The 21166-nt window shown below is 42.8% G+C and overlaps 1 protein-coding gene across 2 annotated transcripts in view; it reads left to right on the forward strand.

Annotated features, from left to right (window-relative positions):
- The window catches only part of DYM (dymeclin), a 332893-nt gene that overhangs the window by 225459 nt on the left and 86268 nt on the right, over positions 1-21166 (forward strand). For both annotated transcript variants that reach the window (XM_054032077.1, XM_054032078.1), the window contains one exon: positions 19658-19760. In XM_054032077.1, coding sequence (XP_053888052.1) covers positions 19658-19760 — 103 coding nt within the window. The remainder of the gene's footprint in view (positions 1-19657; positions 19761-21166) is intronic.

The raw sequence follows: 21166 nt of genomic DNA on the forward strand, positions 1-21166 counted from the left end.
GTATCCACCCTTCAAGAAGAATGTTGAAAAATTGGAGAGGGTTCAGAGAAGAGCCGTGAGAACGATTAAAGGATTGGAAAACATGCCTTAAAGCAGTGGTGTCCAAACTTTTCCAGTCGTGCGCCTTCCCCCCTTACCATTAACAGAATCTGCGTCTCCCCCCTACCCCCATTAGTGCACAGCCAAGGCTTCCTCAGCAGCAGAGCTGGGGATGGGAGAGAAGCTGGTCTGGGGGCGGAGAGGGAATGAGGGCAGAGCTGGGCTGGAGATGGAGCAGGGGATGGAGTGGAACTAGAGCTGGGGGCGAAGCAGGGTTGGTGCTGGAGTGGGACTGGGGCTGGATCTGGCCTGGAGGCAGAGCAGGGCTGGAGGCTGAATGGGGTTGGAGGTGGTGCATGTATTTTATATTATTCCTTTTTGTTTTATATATTATCTATAATTATAAAAGCACCTAGAGCTTTGGTAGATGCTATTAAATACAAATATAAATCCAATTATTATTCTTTTGAAGGCTGTTCTGCTACATGTATGGTAGATAGTTTAGATTTGCAAGTTTGTTTAGTATTCAGAGTAGTTTGACGTAGAAATTAGTCCAAATTACTAATGCAGTGAAGGGAGCATTGTGGTATTTGCATAAATTTTGCTGTCTGCTGTGCAGATTAATGTCTGAGTATGAGACATATTAGCATGGTCTAGAAACCAATATTTCTTGTATTCTCTGGGCAAAGGCTTTGCATCCTCTTGAGAATGCTATGGAGACCCATGATTGATGGGTTCATCTATGGTGCCATGTGTTCCCCAGAGCAATGGGATTAGCATTCTCCATAGACCTATAAAGCATACACTTAGAGTGCTGCAGTATACATTTTATAATATTGTATCTGGGAAACTGCAGTTGCTGGCTTTATCATTATGCCTAGTTCTACCCTTTAGTTGTGTACCTGGGCTCCCATTGGCTTTAATGAGGACAGTGTGATCTACAGAATAGAATTTTCCTCTTAATTTGTAAATGGAGTAATTTCAGGTACAGAATATAGTAAATTTGGTGTTTTTTATTTGGTTGGGTTTTTTTTTTTTTTTTTTGGTTGGTTGTTTTTTGCATAAGTAAAGATTAAAATGCTGAAATAAAATGTGAAGGAACAAAGAGCAAACCCTGCTTCCTCTGTGGAAATGAGGTTAATTTCCACACAAGCTGAAGACAATGTAAATTTAATTACTGTGCTCTTCGGGACCTGGGACTTTTTTTTAAAAAAAGAATGCCATGGTGGTTTTACAGATGGAAAAAACTTGCACAACTGCAAGTACGTTAGTAAGAATCATAAGACTGAACAAATCTGTATTGATTTTCCCAGCAGTTCTGAAGTTTGTATATATTTGTTGAAAGATTCCTTTTACTGACTTTTTAGAATATACATATTCCCATGGATTGTCACAAATAAAATGCTGCAGAGATAGTGTGTATATATATGGATTAGTAACTGTTCTCCTACTAGAAGGGTAAAATATTTTACCTATTGTAAAGTCAACACGTTCCTTTAATAGGATGCCCGTGAATGGATATTTGCTTGTATAGCATTTATAAATCTTGAGATTGATGAAATCTGTAAAGAAACTTCTTTTAGAAAAATTTTAGTCCCTGACTACACTAGAAATATGCATCCGACGAAGTGGGTATTCACCCACGAAAGCTTATGCTCCAATAGGTCCCTTAGTCTATAAGGTGCCACAGGACTATTTGTCGCTTTTTACTAGAAATATGACCACCTTAAAGACCTTGGATACACCATGGTCTGACCTAGCTCTTTTTATAAAATAAGGTTAAGATCCATCCTATGCCAAAGACTGAAACCTTGTTTGTAACCTGGCTAGCAGGCAGTCTTGTTATGAAGTTCTTTGACATGGTTGTGTTTGTAATATGGACAATGGTTATCTGCTGAAATTACCTGATCTTCATATTTTTGGGCTGAGTAAATGGAGGTTATTATTTCACTGGTCTCTTATGCTTTTTGTGTCTGTTTGGCTGTATTTTAGCAGGAAATCATTTGTATTAGCTTTAATTAGCTGTTTTCAATACCTTCGGAATCTAATATCAATCATAATACTAGTGTATGATGTATGCTTTTTATTTACTTGTTAGAACTGAAATCCACTTGAGTGAATATATTGTGGATTGGTCTTCTAATGCATTCATCACTGATGCCCCATTTACATTGAAACTAATGCCAAGTAAAGGAATCTATTTGTTAAATGAATAAAAACCATTCATTTAACAACTAAACTAATAACTGGAGGTGCTTCATTTGTTTTTCAAAAGTTTAGCTCAGAGAGATGAGGTGGGTGAGGTAATATTTTTTATTTGACCAACTTCTGTTGGTGAACAAGACAAGGTTTGTGAGTTCATTTGAAAGAATAGCAATTGTCTGGTTTCAACCACACAGTTGTTATTGGGGCATGTAGTGCTCTGTATGAGGTACGCCACATGATGTGATAGGCATGCATAGGACCCGTGAGATACATCAGTGATATTTCCATCCTCTGATTACCTTGTCCAGACCTGAAGAAGAGCTCTGTGCAGCTCTAATGCTTGTCTGTTTCACCAACAGAAGTTGGTCCAATAAAAACTATTACCTCACCGACCTTGTCTCTTGAATATCTTGGAACCAACGCGGCAACAGCAACACCGAAAACAACAAAGCTTAGAACAGTAAAACTTGGGAAATAATATTTTGATTGTGACTAATGAGCCAACAGAGGGAGTAGAAATTATTGTTTATAATGGGACCCTATGTAGATATTATCTTTTTTTCAGTGATGCATTAAACAGTAGCTCAAAAACAAAAGGTACAGCTACAACATAGAGGACGTTCTCCATAAGATTATAATAACTTTAAAAGAGGTAAAATTTTGAGTCTAAGCTATTCTCATGTCTTTATATAAAGGGGTTCTTTTCTAATGGAATTATGATGGTGAAATACAAGCTGTAGAATATCATTGTTTAAGGTGTGTTTCTATAATGTGTGGCCTTTATGGCCTGTATTTAATTCTGTAACTTTATTACATTTTTTAATTGAGGACAGTAATACACTTGGCATGTGAAAATGAGAGAGAAGAGGAATATTACTGTAATATAAGAGTATATAACTACCCACGTGTGACCCAGGTGTGCCTAGGGCAGCCCTCACTGGAAATGCCAAGGTCAGGGCAGGCTGCAAAAGGGAGAACACATACTCCCAAGACTGGTGGGTAACACTAAAGTTAATCTCCCCAACCAGTCACAAACTGTGCTTCTGATCCCCCCCCACTGTTATCAAGAAGCAAAAAAGAAATCACACAGCCCCCTTCATTGCATTCCAGTTCTCTGGCTCCTAATCAGCATGTAGGTCCAGTACAGCGAGAAGTTATTTAAAAAACTCTGCTCACTATACAAAATGTTGTTCTGACCTCAAAGGGTCAGCCACATTGCCAGGTCAGTATAGGTCTGGATCTTACCCAAAATACCACGCTGCCAGCCAATCCTTTAGTCTCTAAAACTAAAGGTTTATTATAAAGAAAAAAGAAAGAACAAGAAGAGAGAGGTTAAATGGTAAAGCAGTTACATATACACAGAGACTTCAGAGTCCATATATCAGGTTCTTAGCAGTATTGGTGAGTTTGCTGGCTTGAAAGTCCCTCTGGATCACATCCCCAGCTTGGATGGAAGTCCTCTGATCAGACTAGAGCTTCGTTTCTAGAAAGGTTACTCCAGAGGTAAGAAGCAGGAATGATGAAGACCGAATGAAGAAGATGCAGCCGCCTTTTGCCATGCAGCTTCTATTTCCTTTGTTCCAAACACAAGCTGCCCGGCACATGGCCTGGAAGCCTTAACGTTCTATCCATAGGCAGACCCCTGCATGCCTTGCTGAGTCATAAAGTGTAGCCCCTGGCCTTTTCAATGGGTTCATTGTACAGTTGCTGTTCCTTGGTGGGCTATCAAGCAGGCAAGGCAGTGCTGATGCCAATCTGTCTGGGGGTGTCATCCAGATGCACAGCACAAGTTTGGAACTACAGACATACCATACATATAACTTACTATACACACACATATACAAGATTACCATACGTGGCAAATACCTTACACGGCATATCTGGCACAACTCATTGCTATTTTTACAATATTGGTATTCATAATATCCTAAAGTGTCCCCCAAATTCCATACAGCGTCACACCATGTTCATACAATTTCTGGCCCACTAGGCTGTTTACACCTCTGCATGGCTTTTGTTTTGTGTTTAGCTGCTGCTCGGTTTATTATCATGTACTTCCTGAAAGGGGGATTGCATGAGAGCTCTGGGTCTCCACACACCAAATAAGCAATTACAAACAACGCTATAGTTCTTGAGTATTCCCATACTCAGAGATTTTATTAAATATTTTTAATTGGTTTGATAGATTAAAGTTAACTACTGTCCTTGAAAATTGGGGGAGGGAGGGAGAGAGAGAGTGTTTGTTTGGAAGGGAGAGGTTCTGTCCTTAGTCCCCTTCTCCTCTCTCTCATGGTTTCGTTTATCTTCTCTGTTCCAGCAACTCTGTTTACCTTTCCTCCTCTGACCTTACCCCTTCCTTTCAACCTCTCACCTCTTCCTGGACATCCTAGCACCTGTTTAAACTCAATTTGGGGAACTCTGAGCTCCTCCTCTTCCCTCACAAACCTTCTCTTCTTCCTCTCTTTTCTGCTGTTGTTGCTCACACAACCATCTTCCCCATCACCCAGGCTCCAAACTTCAGTGTCATTTTTGATTTCTCCTCTTACCATCAGAGGAGGCAGGGAACTTTAGAGTATTATGTCCCCAGTCCAACAGCCTTATTCACACAGGAGTCCTTCTGCTGACATGCATTCAGCTGCAGGATTGGAGCCCTAATGTCACTGCCTGCCTGAATATTCAGTTAAATCTTTTCAAATCAAAATAAATTATTTATGTAACTAAATATATTCATTAATCATTGCAGCTTTAATTACAAATAGGGACATGGCTAATAGCAATACAGATCCAGTGCTAATATTGCCTTTCTGTATGTTGTGCGGGTCTGTGAGGGTGCTAATGCAAGAGTTTAGTTCTGATGAGACCTTGGCTAGTTTACCCATTTTAATTATATTGATTTTCTTTATGCCAGAAAACCCATCTCCCACAAAGGTTTGTTTGTCTTGTCTGCCTCTTTCTTTAGGTTAGGTCTGATGGCAAACCACAAAATAAAAATGTATGCAAATTTTGCTGCAGTCTTTCCTCTCTTTCTTTTCATTTAGTATTTGTTGTAGGGCATTCCTTAGATTCAGAGATTTTTTTTTAAGGCCAGAAGAGACCATTGTCATCATCTTAACTTTCTCTTGGATAAGCTAAATAGACTGAACTCCTTGAGGCCTATCACCATACTGCACATTTTCCAATCCATTAATCACTCCTGTGGCTCTTCTTTGAACCCTCTCCAGTTTTTCAGCATCCTCCTTGAAGTCTGATACTAGAACTGGACACAGTATTTTAGTAGTGGTTGTACCATTAAAATGGTTATTGTTTGCATGTATCCCTCTTACAAAGCGATCAAGATTGTTCTATATCAGTGACCTATGCTTGTTGTTATTTGCCACTTTCCAATCTTTGTTCCACTGTAAATTTTATCAGTAATGATTTTGGTTTTTTTCTAGATCATTGATAAAAATATTAAATAGTATAATGCCAAGAATTGATCTCTGTGATTGACCAATAGAAACATACCTACTTGATCTTGATTCTCTATTTACAATTACATTTTGAGGCCTATCGGTTAGCCAGTATTTAATCCATTTAGTGTATGGCATGTTGAGTTTCTGTGGTTCTAATTTCTTAATCAAAATGTCATGTGGAACCAAGCCAAATGCTTTACAGAAGTCTTAGGTATATTACATCAGAAATGTATATTATATTAAGTGTCTAACTTTAGTAGCTGCTTTTTAACATCCTCATTAGTTACTGTTGTAATGGAAAGTATTTCATCATAAGATATAAATACATCATCTATTTTTTACCAAATACAGAACTGAAATATTTATTGACCACTTCTACCTTTTCTGCATTGTTATTGATTTTTCTACCATTTCTAGTGTGGGACCAGTATCCTTATTAGGACTTGTTTGTTCTTTATATACTTTAAAAACTCCTTATTTTCTTTAGCTCTGTTAGCCATTGATTTCTGCTTGTGTTCTTTTGCTTCCTTTATCAATATTCTGTAATTCCTAGCGTCTAATTTATATTCATTGCTATCAACTTTCCCTTTTTTTCCTGTTTGTTATATATTTTTTAAAAATAGCTGTTTTCACATCCCTTCTAAGACAGGTTGTTGCTTCCCTTCTTTCTTAATTGTGGTATTGGGTGTCTAGTAAAATGTTTTTAAACAGTTTCCAGTTATCATTGACAGTTGTCTTTTAAAATACTTTATCCCAGCTGATCTGGTTCATTATTGTTTTAATCCTTTTGAAATTCATCCTTTAAAAGCACCATATATATATTTTACTGGTTTGGACTTTACATTTTTATACATAAAATAATCAAGTCATGATCACTTGCAACTATTCAACCACTAATTTTTAGTTCTGCTAGAAAGAGGAATTGATCTGTTAAGATCAGGTCTAATATACAGTTCCCTCATGTTGGATTCAACACTTTCTGAGTTAGGAAATTGTCAAATAATTTTTAGGAATTCTAAGGACACTTTAGTACTGGCAGCATGAAACTTTGAGGTCTCCCATGATAACTCAGCTTTTTTTCCCCCCCCTACATGTTATAGCAGGGGTCTCAAACACGAGGCTTGCGGGCCGGGGCTCTTGTGTGTGGCCCGCCAAGCTCCCTGCACCCCCCTGCCCCTCTGCCTACCCGTGGGATTGCCTCCTGATGCTGCAAGCGCCGCGCTGCTCTCTGAAGCAGCGGCAGCACACCCCTTGGGGCCAGGGGGAGGGGAAAGGAGGCAGAGGGCTCCGGCATTGCCTCCTTCCAGGCATCACAGCTTCCCATTGGCCGGAAACAGAGAACCGCAGCCAATGGGAGCTTCGTGGGAGGTACCTAGACGAGCGGCAAGAGCCGCACAAGCAGGGAAGCCTGATCCCCTCTCCCTCCCCCTCGGGCTGCGGGGACACTGTTCCAGCTGCTTCCTGGAATGGAGCAGCACGGAGCTGGGGCCAAGGCAGGCAGGGAGCCTGTCCTGGCCCCAGTGAGCGCCGCTGCCACCCCGGAGCCGCTCTAGGTAAGCGGCACCAGGCTGGAGCTCACACCCTGAACCCCTCCTGCACCCCCAACTCCCTGCCCTGAGCCCCCTGCCACATCCCACACCCCACCTGCACCCCAACTCCCTGCCCTGAGGCCCCTGCTACATCCCACACCCCAACTCCCTGCCCTGAGCCCCCTGCCACACCCCAACTCCCTGCCCTGAGCCCCCTGCCACATCCCACACCCCTCCTGCACCCCAACTCCCTGCCCTGAGCCCCCTGCCACATCCCACACCCCTCCTGCACCCCCAACTCCCTTCCCTGAGGCCCCTGCTACATCCCACACCCCAACTCCCTGCCCTGAGCCCCCTGCCACACCCCAACTCCCTGCCCTGAGCCCCCTGCCACATCCCACACCCCTCCTGCACCCCAACTCCCTGCCCTGAGCCCCCTGCCACATCCCACACCCCTCCTGCACCCCCAACTCCCTTCCCTGAGGCCCCTGCTACATCCCACACCCCACCTGCACCCCAACTCCCTGCCCTGAGGCCCCTGCTACATCCCACACCCCTGCTGCACCCCAACTCCCTGCCCTGAGCCCCCTGCCACATCCCACACCCCTCCTGCACCCCCAACTCCCTTCCCTGAGGCCCCTGCCACATCCCACACCTCAACTCCCTGCCCTGAGCCCCCTGCCACATCCTGCACCCCAACTCCCTGCCCTCAGCCCCCTGTCACATCCCACACCCCTCCTGCACTCCCTGCCCTGAGCCACCTGCTGAACCCTGCACCCGACCCCCTGCCGCACCCCTCTTGTACCCCACACACCAACTCCCTGCCCTGAGCACCTTGCACACCTCCTGCACCTCAACTCCCTGCCCTCAGCCCCCGCTGCACCCTGCACCCTTTCTGCACCCCCTGGGGGCAGCATTGGGGTGGGGACTTCAGGGAAGGGATTGGAATGGGGCAGGGAAGGGGTGGGAAGAGGTGGGGCATGGGCAGGGCCTAATTGGAAGGGGTGGAGTGGGGGCAGGGCCAGAGGCGGCGGGGGGAGTCAGTGATGCAGCTCTCGGGCCAATGCACTAGTCCTCATGCGGCCCTCGGGGTCATCTGAGTTTGAGACCCCTGCGTTATAGATATATGCTTAAGAAGTTGGTTTTCCTGTTCTCTAGTGTGATTTTGGAGGTCCATTGATTCATTAAAACATTGATCCATAAGCATGCTTATGAAAGGATGTGGTAAGGAGGTCCCTGTGTATTTGAGCTTTAACTGTTTTGAACTTGAGTACATTGTTAATATATAAATTACATATCACAGAAAGTAATGATGGAAAACCCTACACTATCGTCATCTCATTTAGTCTATCCACCCTGACCATGAAGGATTTTTTCCTACTATATATTTTTCCATTGTTGTGTCCAGTCTAGTCTTAAATAGGCAGAAATAGAAGTGTGATTAAGACATATGAATGGGAATTAGGAGACCTTTTTGTGACTCTGCCACAGATAAATGGGAATAACAATACTACCTTTAGGTGGTGCTCTGAGGCTAAATTAATATTTTACCAGTTGCTGTCAGATGCTCAGAGAGAGGCTGCTGCATAAAGTGCAAATTATTATTCTAATTTATTAAGTGTCTAGAGTGATGAGGCTTCCCCACACTTCCCCATTCCCACTGTTCCACACTCCTTGAGAGGTAAGTGTTCGGTAGTTATTCCTGATATTCAGCCTACGTTTTCCTTCGCCTAATTTCATCACATCCCAGGAATTCTGTGAAATTAATAGTTAGCTCACCTTATCACACACACACATCAATGCTTCAGAAGTAGAAATTGGTAGGGAAGGTTTCAGCAGCTAATCTCCTAATTAAATTACCCAAGATTTTAAATTTTAGGAAGAAAAGGGAAAATCAGGCAAGAAGAGGGAATTCTCTCTCTAATTCTGCTGTTCCTTCCCCTCTCCTCACTCATCCTCCTCTATTTTCCTGGGGGGGATTCATTTTGCCATATGTTCTCCACTTCTGTGCAGGAGGATTAATATTGTGTATGTTTCCATTCCCACATGTTGAAGAAATACATTACCCAAAATCCTGCTGCTTTATTCTGTGTTTTGTATTTAAATTCCCTTTGCAGCCAAAGCAGCTCGTTGGGTTTTCCCAAAAAAGCTACTTGTGGTGGAAGTCCCTCTTCCTTCCAGAGCTGTTTTCTTCCTCTTCATGAAATGAACTGTACCTTCCAAAATAGACAGAGACACTTTGTTTAATCTGCACTTGGACTCACCACACTAGGCACCTCTAGATCAGTTTTAACGAATGATGCTGTCTGCGCAGCACTAGATGGTGCTGACGACACTACTGAATTAGCAGTATTAATGACTGCAGAAGTAACACTGCATCCTTCTTCGAGAGATGTCCCTGTGGGTGCTCTACTCCAGGTGTTGGTGCGTCCGTGCGCCTTTGCTCAGAGATTTTTTGCAGCAGTACTCATACCGGCCACGCATGCGCAGAGGCTGCCCCTCGCTGTGAGTCTAGATTAGTAGTACGCATGCGTGGCCGGTCTCCTCAGTTCCTTCTCTATCGTCCCCGGCCTGAGACGGAGCTCAGCAGACTCGTTAGGTAATCCCTCACTCTTGCTACAATTACCCTTCTAGTAGTTAGTTTGTTGTTAGTTCGTTGTTAGTTTAGTTAATTACCTCTTTTATCTGTTACGAAAAAAAAACTGGTTTCTGTCAGCCGCAGCCGCTTCGGCGATGCCTGGCTCCACAGGCTTCAAGCGCTGTTCTACATGTAAGGAGGCTATCCCGCTGTCAGATGGCCACTCACAGTGTATAAAATGTTTGGGGGAAGCCCACATTCCTCAAAAATGTGCCCACTGCAGCAAACTTAGTTCCAGGGCACGGAAGGACAGGGAGCTTCGACTTAAACTGCTCCTCCTGCAAGAGTCTATCGGGTCAGTTTCAGACCCAGGTGCTGAATCCGGATCCGCTGCCCACCACAGCCCCCCCACCTCAAAAAAACTGAAAAAATCTACAAAGAAAGGGCAGTCTTCTGCACTAAAGAAGGTTATGAGGCACAAGCTTTCTTCAGGCAGATCAACAATCTCCCTGCCGGTGTTTCCTCGCCTCAGCAACTTTGATGAGCCGGGCTCCTCAGGAACCGCGTGAAAGCCACCTGAGGCTGCGGCGGCGGCGCGAGGCTCCAGTGCCAAGGCTTCAGGCTTTCAGTTGCCTGCCTCTCTTATGGCACCGTTCGGCACTGTGATGGACGCGGTGCCGACATTTCACAACATGCCTGATCCCCTGCAGGCTGATGTTGCCCGCCTGGCACCGACCGCGGCACCAGCAACCACGGAGCAGACTGACAGGGAGATCACAAGCAAAACGCCTGCTCAGAGGAATGTTTCCTCACGGCAACCTCCCCCTGCACAGCTTTCACCTCACGCAGGAGCCTCACCATTTCAATTTACTCAGACAGCAGATCTATTGGTATCACCTAGCCTGCAGTCTCCCCTGATGAATGCCTGTTTTTCTCCAATGCCTGAGTCAGGATCTGAACAGCCTTCCTCCAGTGAGGAAGAAACTGATCCACAGGAAGTTTTTTCTCCATATCAAGACTCCCACTCCCAGACCCCAGTCAATAGAGGTTATAGAAAAACTACCTCATCCTATTCTCAGGATCCTGCCCCCTGGGGGGTGAACCCCTGGATGGCACCACCTATGCCCTACCCACCACCATGGCAATATTGGATACCATGGGCATCGTACCCTCGAGAACACGTGCACTACGGCAATTCGACCAAGCGCAACACCGGTCTGGTGCCACCACCTGACGAATCTGCCAGTGACACAAGACACCTGGCAGCACCGTCACACTTCCAGGATCAACCTAGTCCTGCTCCTATTCCAGCAGAGCCAGAGGTAACGCCTGAAGAAGCCTTACTTCCCCTTCCTCCAACACCGTCGGATGACTACGCAAAATTCCAAGATCTCTTCAAAAGAGTTGCCAGTGACTTGAGAATTAACTTGGAGGAAGTCACTGAACAACAGCATGAGCTAACGGACATCCTACAGCCCTCTTCTTCCTCTAGGGTGGCATTACCAATCAACGTAGCCCTTTTAGAACCCGCTAAGTCCATCTGGCAGACTCCAGCTACAAGCCTACCTACCTGTAAACAAGCGGACAGGAAGTACTTTATCCCTTCAAAGGGCTCTGAATTCCTTTTTACCCACCTGGCGCCAAACTCACTGGTAGTAGACGCAGCGAACCAAAGGGCCAAACAACAGTATTCCCGGTCCACCCTAGCCAACAAGGACAGTAAACACTTGGACCTCTTGGGTCGTAAAGTATATGCATCCTCAACCCTACAATTTCGTATAGCTAATTATACTGCAGTCCTTGCAAAATATGATCACAAAAACTATAATAAATTCATGGACTTTATTGACGACATTCCAGAACAGAAGAAACAACAATTCACAGCTCTGGTTTCTGAGGGACAAATAATATCACGTACCGCTCTTCAAGCAGCCCTCAATGTAGCCAACACTGCAGCAAGATCAACCGCCACAGCAGCGGTCATGCGACGGGCTTCAGGATTCTCCTCCTCTTTCTTTCCTCGAGAAGTTCAGAGCACCATTGAAGATCTTCCCTTTGACGGTGAAAAACTTTTTGCTTCTACCACAAACGACGTGCTTCATTCAATGAAGGACTCAAGGGCAACCCTCCGGTCCTTAGGCCTCCAGGCACCTATGACCAGAAGACGGCAATATAGATACCAACCGTACCAACGTCCACGCTATCCCGCATTTACACAACACTCCCATAGACCACAGGAGTAACAACAACAACGTCAAAGACCAAGATTCCAACATTGTCGTCCCAATTCTGCAGGGGCGCCTCAAACCCCTCCAACTAATAGGCAGATTTGAAGGCTTGGTCGAGGGTTTAGAAAACAGCGTTCCCACTTCAGCCAACACACCTATCTTTGGACACCGCCTATGACCATTCTCCCACCAATGGCACAACATTACCTCCGACAAGTGGGTCATAGAGGTAGTTACAGTTGGATATGCCATCCCCTTCCCCGAACAGACCGGGCCAAGGTGATCCTAATTGCCCCGTCGTGGCCCAGACAACCATGGTTTCTGTTCCTCGCCAGAATGTCGATTCGACCACCAATCTCCTTGCCTCTCATCCCGAACCTCCTATCACAACAACACGGCCGCTTTCTCCACCCCAACCTGTCCATGCTTCACCTCAAAGCCTGGTTCCTACGTGGTTCTCCCAAAGCAAACTAGATTGCTCTGAACAAGTTCAAAGAGTGCTCCTACATAGCAGAACACAATCTACTCGCACCACCTATCTACAAAAGTGGAAACGATTCGCACATTGGTGTTCAGCTAAACAACTTTGTCCCACGTCTGTATCTCTCTCGCTCATACTTGACTATCTCTTGGACCTTTCAGTTCCATCAGGGTCCATTTAGCTGCTATTACAACTTTTCATGACAAAATTGATGATACTTCCGTCTTTGCTCATCCTATCACCAAGTGTTTCCTCAAGGGACTCCAAACCCTATACCCGGACATTAAACCACCTACCACCCCGTGGGACCTTCATCTAGTACTATCTTGCCTAACTTAACAACCATTTGAACCCCTAGCCACGTGCTCCCTTTTACATCTTTTGATGAAAACAGCATTTTTAGTGGCAATTACCTCTGCCAGAAGGGCAGGAGAAATAGCAGCTCTTATGGCAGACCCACCATATACGCTATTTTTCAAAGACAAGGTTACCCTCAGATTACACCCCAAATTTCTTTCAAAGGTGCACTCGTCATTCCACATTAATGAACCGATACACCTACCAACCTTTTTTCCGAAACCACATGCAAACTTGTTCGAAGCCTCAATGCATACGCTAGATGTATGCAGGGCCTCGTCCTTCTATTTGGATAGAACCAAACCTTTTAGGAATTCTTCTAGACTTTTTGTCTCCATCGCGGAGCGCTCCAAAGGTACGCCTATTTCTACCCAGAGACTTTCAAACTGGATTTCTCAATGCATCCAGTTGTGCTATCAGATGAAGAAAGTTACACCTCCAGACGGCATCAGAACACACTCCACTAGATCCCTGGCTGCCTCTGTAGCATTCTTACGCAAAGTTCCCCTGGCTGATATCTGTAAAGCAGCCACCTGGTCTTCTGAACACACGTTTGTTAAACACTATGCCCTTATTCAAGGCCCTCTATGTGATATACGCTTGGGCAGGGCTGAACTATCTAGGGCATTCCTATCAGATCCGAAGTCCCTACCTCCTTAAGACACACGGCTTTTAAGTCACCTGGAGTGGAGCACCCACAGGGACATCTCTCGAAGAAGAAGAGGAGGTTACTCACCCTGTGCAGTAACTGACGTTCTTCGAGATGAGTGTCCCTGTGGGTGCTCCACTACCCACCCTCCTCCCCTCTACTTCGGAGTGGGGTAGCCTCCGTTGTAGAGAAGGAACTGAGGAGACCGGCCACGCATGCGTACTATTAACCTAAGCTCACAGCGGGGGGCAGCCTCTGCGCATGCGTGGCCGGTATGAGTACTGCTGCAAAAAATCTCCGAGCAAAGGTGCAGGGATGCACCAACACCTGGAGTGGAGCACCCACAGGGACACTCATCTTGAAGAACGTCAGTTACTGCACAGGGTGAGTAACCCCCTCTTCCCCAGTGCAGATAAACAACCAGTTTTCAAAGCCAAGCTTTAGACAAGCTGAAAATCTGTCCTCAAATGAGCAATTTGTTGTATAAATACAGCATCTGGATTTGGGAAGGGAAAAGGATAATAATATTTAGATAATATATATACCTATCTCCTAGAACTGGAAGGGACCCTGAAGGGTCATTGGGTCCAGCCCCCTGCCTTCACTAGCAGGACCAAGTACTGATTTTTGCCCCAGATCCCTAAGTGGCCCTCTCAAGGATTGAACTCACAATCCTGAGTTTAGCAGGCCAATGCTCAAACCACTGAGCTATCCCTCCCCATACACTGTGCTGCTGTGTATGCCATTATCCTAGATGATATTTTTGTTTTCTTATTCACTTTCAGTAGTCTTGTAGACTGAGGATCTATTCCAAGTGTTTCCAATTGTAAAGGTTGTAGATTGGTGGGAGACTGATATGAGGCCTAAGCAGGTAGATATCTTGATAAAAGACTGCAGATGGATCCACTTGAGGGGAAAAAGAGGATGAGAGATTCCAGAGGTTAGGAAAGTAGTTGCTTTCTTCTGTACTTTTCTCTGGGATGCAGATTTTCACTGCCTTCAGATCTATTGAATTATTCTTAAAGTTGTAGGTATTGATCACCACCTATAATTATCACAAAGGATTAGTACTTCTTAATCTTATTTACCGCTATTTGTATATCAGACAATTGAGAGAGGTGTGGTTCAGTGATTGTTTCATCCTGGGGCTTGGACTCAGGAAGCCATATTTCTAACATCAGCTCTGATCCTGATTCCCTCTGGTCTTGGGCATGTTACTTCATTATTCTGCTTCAGTTTCTCCATCTGTAACGTAGGGTGGACAATATATAGCTATCATAAAGGTAGTTGTGAGAATTAATGACTGATAAGGAATTTGAATATAAAGTGTTATAGAAATCAAGCTATTAATACTATTCCTAAAATGACACAGTCTGAAGAGATGTTGGGAATTGATAGGACATTGAATTGGCTCTTAAGAGAAAAGGTAAGGTGTGGGTTTGAAAAACTAATTCATTCCTCTCGACTCCCTCAGAAGAGTATTGCAAAAATCTCTTGCCTTTTGCTGAGGTTCTTGGATAACCATAAAGAATCAGGATATTGTTAGTGTGAGGATATATTGTTAGTGTAAAAGATACTGACTTTATTTTAAGCAAGTAAAGAACAAAGAACACTTGCTCAAACAAAGAAGACTTGCTCAAACTCTGATCAACACTTTTGCAGAGAGAAAAGTTTTGAGTTCTCTCTGCTCTTCAAAGCACTAAACCTCAGTCTCTCAGATCCCCAAAAGATTCTGTATCTATAGTATATTAACCCAGGAATAATCTGCCTCTTGCATACTATTTTATGAAACTGGCTATAGAAATGTATATATTTGTTTATATAATGTAACACTTGAACAGAGTAGGCTCTGCCAATGCTAACACCACCACTTCATTGTTAGTGGGTGTCACTAGCTTTTATTTACCCTGTTTTGTGTTGTCGATTTTATACTCACTAATAAATAACTAAATAATATTAGTGATTTTTGTGAAATCTTATACCAGCTCTAAATCCTTATGAATGCTCTGAAAATGAGCCAGCAGGAACTGATAAAAGAATGTACAACAGCAGACCTCTTCTACTAATGGCAAATCATGTCACCTCTTGGATATAGTCGACTGCACCAAGAAAAAAAGCTTTTTACAAGTATGACCATCCAGAGTTCTGGGTGCATGTAGAAGAATTATATAATAAAACATACAAATTAGGACACAAACCAATCCAAACTCTCCAACTATCCAGATAAAACTCACTCCGTCCACAATTCCAGAAAAACATGGAGAATGGCAGGGGAATATATGAGCTTAACAAATTCAGGTTTTGATGAACCAGTGTGAGGAAGCAGGTTCCAAAACTAAGGTGGATTCTCTGGAAATGCTCTCTGCAATCAATCTAGTTTATATTATGCCTATTACCATACTATCTGAGTGCCTTATTACCCATTCCCCTCCCTTTCAAATCCAGAAGTTAGTAGTTTAAGCAACTGAGAATATTTCAACAGTTATGATATCACACAATTATAGAGCTATTGTCATTTGCAAATTGAAAGCACTGCAGCCTCAGATTGTGTCACTGTATATTCTGATTGTCTCACAAGCATGTTGAACAGGAGGAGCCCAGTGGTACCCTCCAAAAGAGGGATTCTTGGGGCAGTGCTACCATGTGGAGTCTTTCAGAGATAAAAGAATGGAGCCACTCTATGCTTGCCAAGAACTACAGCCTTGTGGTCACTGGTATCAAAGGCAACTGAGAGATCTCAAAGAATCTGCATGGACATTTGATTACCTCAAACAGGCTATAATTGACCAGTGAGACCAGTGTTGGCTGTGAGCAGGGCCGGCTCCAGGCACCAGCTTAACAAGCAGGTGCTTGGGACGGCCAAAGGAGAGGGGCGGCACCTGCGGCAATTCGGGGGCGGCAGGTCCCTCACTCCCTCTAGGAGCGAAGGACCTGCCACTGAACTGCCGCCGCCAATCGTGGCTTTTTTTTTTTTTTTTTTTTTGGCTTGGGGCGGCAGAAATGGTGGAGCCGGCCCTGTCTGTGAGCCATATCCAGAACTAAAACATGGTTGAGTTTCAAGCCCCTTGACCTTGCTGTGGTGGCACGTCGCACTTTCAGAATGGTTATAGCCATCAAAGAAAAGCAAAAGTATCTGTAGTTTGTCTCTGTAATATAATATATGGGGAGATTGAAAATAGAAGTGGTGAATGGATTTGAGGGTAAAAGTAGTAAGCTAACTGCCTGAGAGACATAGAAAAGTTAGAAATTATAATAAACAGGTTGGGGAGCTTCATAAAGCAGGGATCCAGACAGTAATAAATTGTATGGTTTGTGAGTCAGTAAATGTATGGTATAAGTAGGGCAATATAACATTTGTCAAGGCCAGAAGCTGAACACTTCAAGGCTGTACACAGCTCTGCTCCTGCATTCTTCTAGGCCAAGATTTTCAAAAGTGACTAGCAATTTTGGAGGTCTCCGTTTTTTGGATACTCAACTCTCGAGGCACCCTATAGAGGTTCCGATTGTCAGAAAGTGCTGAGCACTAACCCTAGTCTTTCATTTCCTACTGCTATCAACGTCGGGGCCTTCCCTCTGCCTTCACCTTCAGTTTACGTCCTCCTACATTTACTGCCATGCTTCCTTACATAACTGCCCTGTATACCTGGAATGACCTCTCTCATCCACATCATTCAGGCTACTTTCCTCCTTCATATCCCTCCATCAAACACTGTGGTGCGTATGTTAAACAAATGATTTCTTGGCTTTCTGTTGTGCAACACTGTTCCTTGCTTTTCCACTTCCTTGACTACATCCTGTCTCCCTATGTCTTGCTTCCCTTAGGCTGGGTCTACACTACCCGCCTGAATCGGTGGGTAGAAATCGACCTCTCAGGGATCGATTTATCGCGTCCCGTTGGGACGCGACAATCGATCCCCGAATCGACGCTCTTACTCCACCCGCGGAGGTGGGAGTAAGCGCCGTCGACGGGAAGCCGCAGAGGTCAATTTTGCTGCTGTCCCTACAGCGGGGTAAGTCGGCTGCGATACGTCGAATTCAGCTACGCTATTCGTGTAGCTGAATTTGCGTATCTTAAATCGACCTCCCCCTGTAGTGTAGATGTAGCCTTAGATTGTAAGATGCACAGGGCAGGGATTTGTCTTTCTGTGTCTTTAAAGCACCATGCACATCTCTGTGTTAACATCAGACAAGGCAGTACAGTATTGTGATGTCTTTGTGTTTATAATAAATAGACAGCATAAAGATTACGTTCACTATTAAATGTGTTCAAAATTTCATGATTAATAGTCATGCTCTACCCAGTGTCCAGGAACATACCCATACATCTGAAAACAAAGCTGAACCTGTCAGTTTACTGTGACTGAGAGCTGAAGGCTAGATTTAAACTCTGCTTGAAAGGCCAGTGTTTTATCCATCAAACCACCCATCTTCTAAATCACCTATTAACCTTAATGAAAATAAATTTTAATTTAATTTTTTGGGGGGTGCAGTAGGGTAAAGTTTTAAAATCTGAAAAATTAAAACAGATGGATATCCTGGTGAAGGGACCTACAGGCATGAAGTGAGAGTAAGAAGCGGTCAACTGCCCGTGAATTATTTTTACGATAATGTAATAGATCAGGTTAAGCACACAAAACCCCATAATTCTTGGCCACTGTGTCACTTTGATATTCTTTTATGTACAGTGTTCAGCTTTGATCAGCTTACCTAGAGAATAATTTACAGTAGCAGAGACCGTCAAAGTCTTGAAGGGCAACAAAACCGTTTAGAGGTACGCAGGATTTACATATGAAGTCAGATTGTTGACGTTCTTTAGCCTGAAGAGAGAGAATAGGTGGTGTACAAAATAGTGAAGGGTATAGTGAAGACACTCAACAAAGGAACACCAGTGGCACTAAAGAGCAGTCTCTTTAAAATACATACCTTCTAAAGTACTACTTTCATCTATGTAGTTAACCTGAACCAGTAAATTCACTGCTGAGGAGCTCATACAAATTCAGACTGGAAATAAGGTGTCCCTTTTTAACTGTGAGGGTAACTAACCATTTTTAATTTGGCAAGGGTTAGATTCTCTATCACTAGCACTTTTTAAATCAAGATCAGATGTTTTTCTAAAAGATAGGCTCACATGCAAATAGGAATTAATTCAGGGAAGTTTTATGGCCTTTGTTATGCAGGTCAGATTAGATGATCACAGTGGTCCTTTCTGGGCTTGTCTATGAATCTATACAGTAACGGACTGCATAATTTACATTTTTCTTCAGACTTAATACATCTGTTTAGCATCTTGTAGTACTATGTATGCCAGGTAGTGCATGTAAAATAAAATATTTGGGGAATACACAGTGCTTATCCCAATTAGTAAAGATTAAGCACAGGACTTTTAAAAGATCCAAAGTGACTTAGGAGCATAAGGGAATGTTCTTAGTGGGACTTTTTATGATGAGGTAAGTAACTTAGATGATTTTGAAATTTCCACCCAAAGTATAAGAAGTTAAAAATAATAGAAAACAATGAAGACATACATAGCCCCTCTAAATTCACAGAGAAATTACCTTTGTGATTCAGTTCCTCATCCTCTGAATTGCACCAGAAGTCTCTGCTGCTCCCTGAAAAGAAAATGTATAGTATGGGAGTCCTGACTAAATTAGTAAAATACATATCTTTATTAACTTAGGGTTTTTTAATGTACTAGAACATTAACAAACTGAAACATAAAAAGTGGGGGGAAATGTACAATATACTACATGTACCCCAGGTTGTGGAAAATAAATGTATTGCATTGAGATAGTGAGCTTGAAGACTTAATTGTTATGGATATACATGAGCAGAATTTAAGTTGCACATACAATCTTGACTTTGTTATTCCCAGACTTTTGAATATTTAAGCACGAAAACTTAACTTTCTTTCTCCATATTTTGTGGTATGGAATTCAAAGTTCTTTCTCACTTACCGAAGATGTAAAGCATATATTACCCATGCAACTGATGTGCATTGTATTTTTCTTTAAATCTCCCAATTCAAGGAAATATTATGGACAGTTTCTTCTAATTGAATAGTCTAGCTAACTGGAAGTAGAGGGTTGCTTGTGAATTCTTATTATAGTAAACATTTTTTGATTTTTGTGTTCTTTTTCAGTTTGTTTTCTTTGTTGTCTAAAAAACACAACAAAGTTTTGGAGCAAGCCACGCAAACCTTGAGAGGCTCCCTCAGTTCAGATGACTCTCCACTTCCTGATTACGTGAGTATTGAATTTAATGTTTCAGTGAACTTCTGAAAATAGAAGCAGCAACATCCCTAAATCTGCAAAAGTTTATCAAAGTGTGTGACAATGAGGCAACCACCAACACCAAAATATAGGAACCTCTCAAAATGACATCATGTCTGAAACTTAGTAAGAAAATGAAAAATATACTTACAAATGGCAAAACAAACCACAGCTATTCAAAGCTAAGAAACCTTCCATAGCCTGTCAACTTGCAATTTTCAAGACAGTTGCAATCAGATACATTTGGAAGATGTAGTTAAAACCATACTCGAAAAAAAAAAAAAAAGCTCTTTGGCATCTACCAATATTTTAAAAGGCCTAAAATATTATGCAGGTCTGCTCTTGAAGCAAACCCTAATACATCTTTGAAACAGCAGTGCCCAATATATAAATGAAGTTGTAGACCAAACTGGTGTTTTCTGAACATGCGTACCCATACACTTCTAAGGATGGCTTCTCATCTGGTCTAAGCCAATATCTGCAGATGGGACAACAATTTGTAAATTGGTTGCATGACTGTCAGAAAACTTCTTGTTTACTATACTGTTAATTTATACGACAAAGATACTTCTTCCCAAGTCTTAAATGGTATTATATATACATTCTTTTCAAATGTCACTGGTTTATATTGGTTTACATTGTTACATTTTATTTTATAAATCTGTGCAAAAATATTTTTCCTAGTTTATAAATTACTATGTTTGATCATGGAAATATAACCCTATTTTACCTTGAGTTTTAGTAAGTGTTTCAGGAAACCAAACTCTGAGGGATTACAAACTGTACAACTCCATCTTCACATATTTCAAGCTTTTAAAAGATTATGTACCTTTTAGAAGATCCTTTATTATTATTATTATTATTTGCATTATCTTAGAACCTAGAAGCTCCAGTCATAGACCAAAAAAAACATAGTCCCTGCCCTACAAACCCTAAGTATAAGACAAGAGACAACTGATGAATACAGACAGACTAATAGGGGAATACAAGGAAACAATATTGGTCAGCACGATAGGCTGTGGTCTCAACACACTAGCTAATATCTATTAAAACTATTACTTTTTATCTAACAGGTTATATTTTGGTGGCTCAAAATGGTTAATTTAACTAGCAACATCGCTTGACTTGCATATCCTGGCCAGAGTTGTTTATATGCAATACACAAACAATGCCATTTTGCTATTCAAAAGCAGAGTGCTGGCTAAGGTTATTGAATAAACAATCATCAGCATTTTTTCCTATTTAGTCTTGCCACCTGTGATGCCATATTTCAGAGTAACTTCTTACAACACCAGTGATTTTATACTCTCTGATTCATGTCTGTTGTGCTTTTGAGAAGTAACACACTAATCTTCAACATATCAACTGATTTGTAACTC

This window comes from Malaclemys terrapin, chromosome 6 (genome assembly GCF_027887155.1).
Source record: "Malaclemys terrapin pileata isolate rMalTer1 chromosome 6, rMalTer1.hap1, whole genome shotgun sequence".
NCBI lineage: Eukaryota > Metazoa > Chordata > Testudines > Emydidae > Malaclemys > Malaclemys terrapin.